Below are 9,702 nucleotides of genomic sequence, written 5' to 3'. Positions count from 1 at the left end.
GTTGTCTGAAGTCAGAGATGGAGAAGTGAAAAAGCAGGTATATGACTTATCTATGCGTTTTGGTGATTGGCCTTGTGTCAATTATTATTAACACAGATACATTAAAGTTTTAAAGATAGATTTGGTGGGGTAATGCTATGTCAGGTAGAAGAACTAGAGAGCTCAAAGGCATGGGTGATAAGAGAGCAAAGGGAATATTTAAGAAACAAGGAATCAAATTTCTCTAGAGTATAAAGTTTACAAAAGAATAATAGAGTCTAATAGCCCTTGGAAGATAAGCTTAGGTCCCATTTTAGAATCCTCTAGAGATTAAACTTTATAAGGTGTGTCCTTAACATTTTCTCAGTTGCGTATATGGCAACAACTACCACAATAACAGAAACTTAAAAAAAAAATCTTCCATTTAATACATATATATATAATTTCATTTTGTTTTTATTAATTTTAAGGAGGCATTTTTTCACTTCACAACATTATCATCATGTTTCTGGAGTTTTTATTTCTTTTTTCGGCAGCATTTTCTGCCAGTCGATGAGCAGTGGCCTATCTGTTCCTCCTTTGGAAGGCAGCCAATCACTGCACACCTGCCACCTCTTATTTTGCAATAATATTTTTGTAATGCACTGATGAATACTCCATTACCTGCAATTAAAATAGAACATATGGGAAAGTATTAGGAAAGCTTTTGGAATTCCTCAAATCTGTTGTTTTTCTTCTATTCCTTCATTTCTCTTCCTTTTTCTATAAAATTAAGTGTAAGATAAAAGAAAGAACTCAGCAGCCTATCAATGTTTCTATGGGCTGCAGCTCAGCTGTGAAATTGCAGTGGCATTGGGGAACTGGTATGACCACCAGGACCTCCCATATGAGTAGACACACATAAAGAGGCTAGGGGCTACAGTGCTCCTCCAAGCCTTCTAAGTGACCCAAATACTCTAACTTCTAACCATTAAACTTAATAAAATGGAAGGCTGTGATTCCCATCTCAGGTAAAATCAATCTTTTCTGTTGGTATTAAATTCTTTTTTTCTTTAACACTTTCCTATGTCTCATTAGCAGGTATACAGTCTTTCCATGAAGTAATGGATGAAGACATAGATTTTGTAAGCTAGTCATTCTCTTAAGAGTGGCTCAGAAAAGATTGTGAAGCCTTCTTTAAGGTTCTTGATGATTCTTGTCAAAAAAAACAAACAAACAAACAAACAAAAAAAACCAACGATACCTAGTTCTCGTTCAAAACATCTACTTGGTCTAAAGTCTTCTGAAGAATGGAGAGGGACTGAGTCTGTATTACATATTCTCAGTTCTTTCAGTCCTCTTATTTCCCAGTCCCATCTTACCTGGAACAGGCATCAAGAACAAGAAGAGCAACACAAAGAGAAGGTAATGGATTCTCATAGCTGACAGGCTCCACAGCAAGCTGAGACTGGAGCAGAAGTTCTGCTTGTTCACTTTATAAAGGTTCCCATGCACAACCATAGGTAGAAGTAAGCAGCAGCTGTGATGTTTGTAATATTATAGTGATGACAGTATGACATATTTCCTGATGCTTCATCCAAATGTCTCTCACAACACAGAACACACTTACTCACCCTGGAGTTAATTACAAACCTAATGAATGAAGTAAAGCTGAATATAGATATATGGCTCTCCTGAACCCTTGTAGGTTTCAGGGTCTTGCCCATGTCTGGTTCAGATATGGTAATGCATATAGGTAGTGCTGGTGTGGACCAGGGCTGTCTCCTTTTGGGAGTTATCCTGGAGCATGCAGGGCTGATTATGTTTCTTTTAAACTTTTCACTCCTGCCTTCTTTCTAAAGTGCTGGGTAAGTCTAAGGTCCACCTGGAAACCAAATCAAATCCAGCCCTGGACATATTCAGAATCTGGGGATAAACTAGGGCTGGGCCATACACTGAGCCTGTACTTTGACCCTGAGACAAAACAGAATTGACTTTTAGGTGGTAAGGAAAGGGGGTAATGGGTTATATTCAGAAGCCTCTGATCTCATGGTCTTTGGCCTATGATGGTTTGCCATGACTTGAGTGAAACGTGTACTATTCTTCATCATTGTCCAAAAACTACCAAATTTGTGAGTCAGGAAAAGGTCTCATTTTACTTCATCAGAGGAAGAGAATGTTGGGATGATATGTTTAATAGACAAGCATCTCCTTCTTGTCAATGACACTCCCTATCCAAATGAAGGGCTTAAGAAGGTACATTTAAAACCTGAGGTTACTCATGCCCCATGAGCATTCAGGGAAGTCCAGGGATCGGGTGACTTCTACAAGGTATAGATTCAATGTTTAGAGGGACAATTGCTTATTTTTTTTTTTTATTAGTCTTCAATGTTAATTATTTTTTTTAACATTGAAGACTAAAAAAAGCAGTTGTCTCTGTTAAGGGCTCTGGTGGCACAATGGTTACAGCAATCAGCTGCTAACTGAAAAGCTGGCAGTTAGAAACCACCAGGCTCCAAGGGAGAAAGATTTAACAGTCTGCTTCGGTGAAGATTACAGCCTAGGAAACCCTATGGGGGCAGTGCTACTCTGTCCTATATGGTTGCTATGAGTCGGAATAGACTCAACGACAGCAAAACTTTGTTTTTCAAAGTTAAAGAATCCAATGAATGGTTTATATTTGTTGATAAACTGTTTAATTGAAAGATGAAGGCACCATGAGGTTGCCTAGCTGACAATTATAAGGGATCCACAGAGCTTTGGGGTGTGTTAGTCCTAGGAGTGTACGTTCAGGAGACTGCACCCATAGGATTCGATAAACAAACACCTCCTATAAAAAGAGACAAGTACCATGTACTTGGGTGTAGGTGGGGTGGGGGATGGAAGGTGGTGAGATATAAAGCAGGACTAGTCACAGTTCTTTTTGTCAAGGAGCTTACAATGTAGGTTAAGGGGTACAGGCATACAGTCAAATAACTAACACAGGGTAGATTTTGATAAGTGTCATAATAAGGGTTCAAGAAAAGGGCTGTGGAAATGTAGAAATAAGTTAATTCTTTCTGAAGGGTGAATAAAATTCAGCAAATTTAAGAAGAAATCAGAGATGTGGACAACTCTTACTGAAATCTAACTTTACTCTTAAGTTCAGGACTTGAGACGGAGCAATTTTTAAATGGGGGAAGGTGATGAGCGTGGGGTGGGACAGGTGTTGAAGTTCAGTGGAAGATTTGTCTTATGTACTGTTAAAAATAATCAAAGCACAAATAAATTAAAACATATAGGGTTTATTTGAGCATTATTCTATGTGCATATAGGGCGATCATTCTGTTTCTGAAAAAAATGGCTCAATGCAGGCTAGTTACAATGAGGTTTTTATATTTCAATTTATTGCTAGTAATTACCCGTTACCATGGACACAGGGTCAGCCTATGGTTTACAAAACAACTTGTGAACATGCAGGATTCCGTACATTTTCCTGAAGAACCATTTAAATAATTAATGATTGATATTAAAACATAGCTTTCAGTCTAAACTTTGGAGTTGCTGTTCTTGAACTGACTGCACATGGATAATTTGTTAAAGACCACAATGCTCAGAGCAAACATTCTTTAGTAATTAAACTAATTAGTTTCTATTAGTTTGTTGCTTGGTTTAAAGATGACTCTCAGGGAACAGTTTCAGTTAAGGTTTAAGGTTTAAAGATTACCTCTAGGCAAAGGTTGTGAATGTGTCATTTTAACCTTATTAAGAATGTCTGAATTCCATAAGAATTTAAAAATCCATACACAATAGTATAAAAGAGAGGGTGTGTGGGGTGTTGTAGAGGACTACAAGCCAGCTCAACCCAGACTAGAGTCACCAGGTGATCAGGTCACTGGTGATGGTTTAATTTTCCATGTACTGAATACCCTTCCACAGGTGAATCCTTGATCTAAACTAGTCCTTCCAAGACAGGCAGGTATTTCTAAGGCAACATCACTATTTGGTAAGAGGTTCTTTGAGAATAAAAACCACTCTTCCTTGTCAGCTAATTTGGAAGCTAGGGATTTTGGATGAGTGTCTCTTGCTTTTTTCAAGTTTGGGTGCCATCCCCAAACTCACAAAGACCATTTTGAGGAACATTTGTGTATTTTAAAAACATTATAAAAGTAATACATGTTTTTGGTAAAAATTCAAACAATACAAAAGTGAGACGGTGCTCTTCACCCTTCCTCTACGCCAGGGAACCACTGATAATTAACTGTGATTTGCATTCTTTTTGATTTATTATAACCCCTTTTTGTCAAAATATTTTTAGCCTCTCAAGTGATAGCAGTTATACTTTTAATGAGCAAATAAATAGGTGCATATGGAGTCTCTCAATGCTTACAATAGCGTGGTGTCTTGCCGCTCCCTGACCATAGGGCTTTGAGTCACAGGTCTTGGAAATGCAGACCTTGCAAACTATTGCACTCCATGCTCTCAGTTTGCTCCCAACTGTAACAGTCAGCATTTCTACAAGGTTCATTAGGTTGAAAGAGGAAGAGATACTTCAGATATTTGTGTTTTCCGTTCATGTAAGGCTTTTCTCTAATCGTTTTATTTTTAAAATATATTCCAACAAGGATTTGACTGATCCAAATGTTTGGTTTTGAGGAAGAGCTACACGGAAGAAAGAACACTAGGTTTGCGGTCAGGAGACATCAGTTTAACTCTCAGCCTTATCATTTATTATTTGGGTTTACTTGAATAAGTTGCTTAAGCCCTTGTTAGTAAAGCACCCAACCCATTGTGGTTGAGTTGATACCAACTCATAGTGACCCTCAAGGACAGTAGACCTGCCCTACAGGGTTTCCAAGGAGTGGCTGGTGGATTTGAACAGCGGATGTTTTGTTTAGCAGCCAAGCTCTTAACCACTGCGCCACCAGGGCTCCAATAATAAAGCACAGAGGGCAGTATCTTGTTAAGCCCATAGTAGAGTCTCTGGGTGGTGCAAACTGTTGACATGCTCGGCTGCTAAACAAAAAAGTTAGAGGATCAAGTTTACCCAGAGAAATCTCAGAAGAAAAGCCTGGTTATCTACTGTATTTTCATGCATATAACACACCTATTTTACTTTTGTTTGCCAACTGCTCCCTCCTCTCCCTCCCCGGGTATTTCCATAAGCACGAAATGCTAATTATTTTTATATGTCGCTGTAAAAAAATTATCACAGTGCAGTTAACAAAAACAAAGTGGGGGGGAGTGGCTGGCAAACAAGGTGCACGTTGTTTGCGTAAAAATATGGTACTTCTGAAAAATCAGTCATTGAAAACCCTATGGAGCACAGCTCTACTCTGACACACAAGAAATTGTCATGGCTTAGAATTAACTAGATGGCAAACAGCTCACAGTGAAAGCCTCAAGAAATGATGTAAAATTGAGTTGTAAATTTGAAAAATTACCGTAACAATGTATCATACTTGTAACAAACTGGGAGAAAAAGTGGTGTAGTTAACCATGTCAAGGTAGATGAAAGACTGTGGCATGGGCTCCCCAACAAGGGAATCTGATCTGGGATTTCAACTGTTATCTTTATTTTGTCATAATCTAAAGGTGGCTCATTCTCCTTTATAGTCATTTTAATCTTGTCATGACCACCATTATATAGTTTATGTAATTTAATAGTTAAATAAGCAAAGGCAGTCATTATCTCAGTTTTACAGATGAGCTTGGTGGCCTAGAGATTAAGTGACTTATCCTAGACCACTCAGCTAGTAAATGGCAGAGTTGTGACTTGAAACCAGTAATGACAATTGTTAGTCTTTTAGTCTTTTTACTCTCAGATCCATCCCTTGTCTGCTTCTGCTCTGCTCTATACTACTGTGTCATGAAAAGACAACTTTCAGTGCAGTCAGCAAGACAGAGGCATAATATGCTGGCCACGCGACCTAATTTTAATCTGGATTCTAGACAAACAGCTATGTTTTTTGAGAAAAACGTATTTTTCCTTGGTGGTCCAAACCAGGATGTGAAACCGTATGCCTGGAGGGGGTCTTAACCAAGTGACCATCTGCACTCTTCAAAATACCCATACTCCGGAAGAGTGCTGTTGAAGTGTTGTTGCCAGCAAGATATTTTCTTCTTTTTGCAAGATAGACAAACTACATATAAGCATCTTGTGACCATGATGTAAGCAACCTGTGAAACTATCTGTAATTACCAATTATACTATTAATAATCAGTAACCAATCAGAGTGTGATTATTACAATATTCATTGATTTTCTTATAATTGTCCTCCCTATGGTTTGGTTCTTCTTTTTACCTCATAAGAATACTTGTATAATGAAACTGCCCGGGGACTACCTGGTTCCATTTTCAATGGGCCATGTGTTTCCCCAATTGCAATTGCTTTAAACCCTTAATAAACCTCTCTGTTTTAACTTGAAGCAGAGTTCAAGTTTTTCTCTACAACACTATCTGGAATAGACCAGTTACCATTGAGTCAATTCTGACTTATCGTAAACCATGTGCCAAAGTAGAACTGTGTTCCATGGGGATTTAAATGACTGATTTTTCAGAAGTAGATCACCATACCTTTCTTCTGAGGCACCTCTGTATGGACTAGAACCTCCAACCTTTCAGTTAGCAGCCTAGTGCAATAACCATTTGCACCAATCAAGGACTCTGCTCTGTACTGTAGGGAACTATATGCATTTCCCAGGTACCCATGTCCCCTGCCTTCTAGGTATTATATAGATTGGCCAAAGGGAGGCACTGGCATAAGATGGGAGACCAGGAATTGGCCAGAAGGCATCTCCTCTGTGGCTCCAATTCTTACCAGAAAGTTACTTCATCATGGTTCCAGCTTTCACCAGGCAGGTCCACCATGACTCCATCCTCTGCTGAGTGTTTTACTTCCCAGACTTTAGTTACATTGCCTCCTCCCTTTGTCCCTCTAGCCCTAGGGATAGTAATGTCTCTGCTGTTGCAAGTTCTGAGGTGAATCAGCAAAATTTTGGCTTCTCAGCTCTTCTATCACCTCTGTAACCAATTTTCTTTATTAAATTCCTCCCATTTGAGACTCCCAGATTGGTTTCTGTTTTCCTTATTGGACTCTAACCCACTTCAAAGTCTATACTCTAGACCATTACACTATTAAAGTTCAGTTAATCCTTCTGCTCTTAGTGACATTAACATATTGTCACCAGCTAGAATGGACTTTGCCACACACTGCCTTCCTATATACTATTATCAGCATCTTAAGATTAGCATAAAGCTGGATCATTGAGAGAATGATATAGTTACCAATTGCTAGCACTTTATTGTGGTCTCTTCTTTACCTGTTATCACCATTATAGGTAGGTATGTGAGGCAATTTCTAACATCTGGACTTTATCACTGTTATTTTGGCTTAATCATTTCTATAGTAAAGTCTCTCCAAAAGAATATAAGAAAACTGGGAAAATACAAGTTTTCCTTAATATGTAACCATAGATTACCTTTCCTTCATGAAGGGCAGCAAACTGTAGTCTTTAGTTAGGAACATCTATAGAAGTATTTTGTTTTGTATTAGGCCTTCATGGCATTTAAATTTTTGGTTTCAGTTCAAACTTAGGACTTAGAATCTTATTTGTCCTGCTTTGTGCATGTATATACTTGCATATCTCCTGAAGGCACCTGGTTTATGACTCCTACTTTACAAGATATTGTAAAGTTTATCTAAAGAATATTTAAGGCTATTGTAAAGATTATCTTCCTCTTCAAACTCAGAAAGAACCACTGCACAGCACAGGAAAGTGGTCTAGGAAAAACAGAGGCTCTATTTTGCACTGGATAACTGAGTTGTCTCCACCACACCACACCATACCACCTAGGTGTGGACTAATCCATTACATCACCAGGCAGCAAGCTTTCTTGGCATTTTTTCATCTTCCAGGCATGAACAAACACTGTTGGCCATTTAGCTTCCTGCAAATACCCTTGAATTCTGAACAAGGTATTTCATATTGTACTACGTCTACCATACCAAAAAAAAAAAAAAAAAAAAAAAGAAAGAGAGAGAAAATATTAGGAGGAGGAACAAAGGAAGGGATAAGAGTTGGAACGAAGGATAACTGGTTCATCAAGAGTCATAGGACTCGTAATCTAGTTCATTCTTTGGAGCAGATAATCAAACAGACAGCTATTCCCTCCGGAAGCAAGTGCACAAAGGTGGGGAACAGAGCAAGTATGGAGAACACTGAGAAGTCTAGTCTGGTCAAAGTCCAGTGTGCTTGTGGACAGCACGTATTTGATTTGATAGGTAAGTTGGAGCCATGCTAAGAATCCATGGGAAATTTGACCTAATATTTAAATTACCTAAAATTCTGACCCACTGACAACTCCTTGTTAGAAACAATGAAGAGAAGGTCTAGACAAAGTTATGCATACAATTTGACCAATGAGACTGGTGGTGACTTTCAAAAGTCTTTTTATTTTAAAGGCCACTTGCATAATCTACCTACAAAGAATGTCATCCAATGACTCTGGGAGCTTGGCCACTGTGGGAAAGGCTACAGATTGATTCCCAGCCAGCCAGTCTTCCCTACTCCGGTACTTGTCAGCAGCAATGTGGTTCTCACAAAAACTTAACACAGTCCAAAGGGATGAAGCTCTCCGCCAAGGTCTTGCCTGTTTTCTCTGCCAAGACACTGTGCCAAAAACCTGATTTAAGGACTGAGGGAGAGGGAAACTGGGCATATCTTCTTGGTAGTCTTACACTGAGAGTCACTGAGGCTCTGTATTGGCCAAATACTAAAACCATACTACACCATCATTTCTAGGCCTCATTTCTTCATTAAAAAAATTAATTAATCTTAGGAGATGATGCTTAAGATCCTCTTTGGCTAAATCAGTAAGGCTGCTTTTCAAGGTTGTCCATATCCATTGTGTCCTACCTTTATAGAGTAATCCCACATTGTTTTAATTTGGACCACTCTAATCCAGCTAGACTGATAGTCTCTCTCATAGCCAGTGATGGTGAATTATCCCTCAAGATACTATTCCTGCATCTGGCAGATACAGAGACAGAGTTTAGCTTTGGGAATGGAGAATAAATTTATTGGCTAAGTGATTCCATGTCTATATTCTATACCACCTCTCCTCAGAGAGTTCTTCTCAGCCCTTCATCAGGTCATGAGTCCAGAACCAGAAACTCTCCCCAACAAAATGTCCTTTTTGATTTTCATTCAAGTGAGTACCATGCTTACCTGATATTGTCTGGGAGAGTATTACAAGAAGAACAAGAAAAAATGAGAAACTGCATGGTAGAATGGACTGTATCAAGATTCCAGGAAAGTAGAATCAAAAGACTGTGTTGTCTCCCATGGTGAACACTTAGGAACAGTTCACTGAAGGAAAAATCTTGGATTCACTAAATATTCAAATTATACTCAGGTGTGGCTTGAATGATAGACTGTTAATTGCAGATACACTCAAGTTGACTTTTTTTTTTTTTAATATTTTATTGTACTTCAGGTGAAGGCTTACAGAACAGATAGTTTCTCATTTAAACAGTAACACACATGCTGTTTTATGACATTGGTTAACAACCCCACAACATTTTAACCCTCTAAATTCTCAACTTTTTTTTTTTGGTGACAATACACATAGCCAAAGATACGCCATTTCAAAAATTTTTTTTACATACACAGTTAAGTGACATTGACTACACTCTTCTAATTGTGCTGTTATTCTCACTTAAGATGAAGGCTTACAGGACAAAATAGTCTCCCATTTAACAG

The 9,702-nt window shown here is 38.5% G+C and overlaps 1 protein-coding gene across 1 annotated transcript; it reads right to left on the bottom strand.

Moving 5' to 3' along the window:
• Positions 1-496: 496 nt before the first annotated feature.
• On the bottom strand, positions 497-1,398 carry LOC111821580 (beta-defensin 103A-like). Its single transcript, XM_023736709.1, has 2 exons — positions 1,341-1,398; positions 497-642 (listed from the first exon to the last, which is right to left on the bottom strand). The coding sequence occupies exons 1-2, from the start codon at positions 1,396-1,398 to the stop codon at positions 497-499; spliced, it is 204 nt and encodes a 67-aa protein (XP_023592477.1).
• Between the last annotated feature and the right edge of the window lie 8,304 nt (positions 1,399-9,702).

This window comes from Trichechus manatus, unplaced genomic scaffold (assembly GCF_000243295.1).
Source record: "Trichechus manatus latirostris isolate Lorelei unplaced genomic scaffold, TriManLat1.0 scaffold00091, whole genome shotgun sequence".
NCBI classification, from domain to species: Eukaryota; Metazoa; Chordata; class Mammalia; order Sirenia; family Trichechidae; genus Trichechus; species Trichechus manatus.
Note: the sequence above shows the minus strand (reverse complement) of the source record. Positions and strands in the feature narration are given on the sequence as shown.

What these genes read in the sequence shown, in the direction of transcription:
- LOC111821580 (XM_023736709.1), bottom strand. Translation starts at nt 1,398, where the DNA reads ATGAGAATCCATTACCTTCTCTTTGTGTTGCTCTTCTTGTTCTTGATG. An exon ending in GTTCTTGATGCCTGTTCCAG is followed by an intron (nt 643 to 1,340) that starts GTAAGATGGGAC and finishes TTTTAATTGCAG; the next exon opens with GTAATGGAGTATTCATCAGT.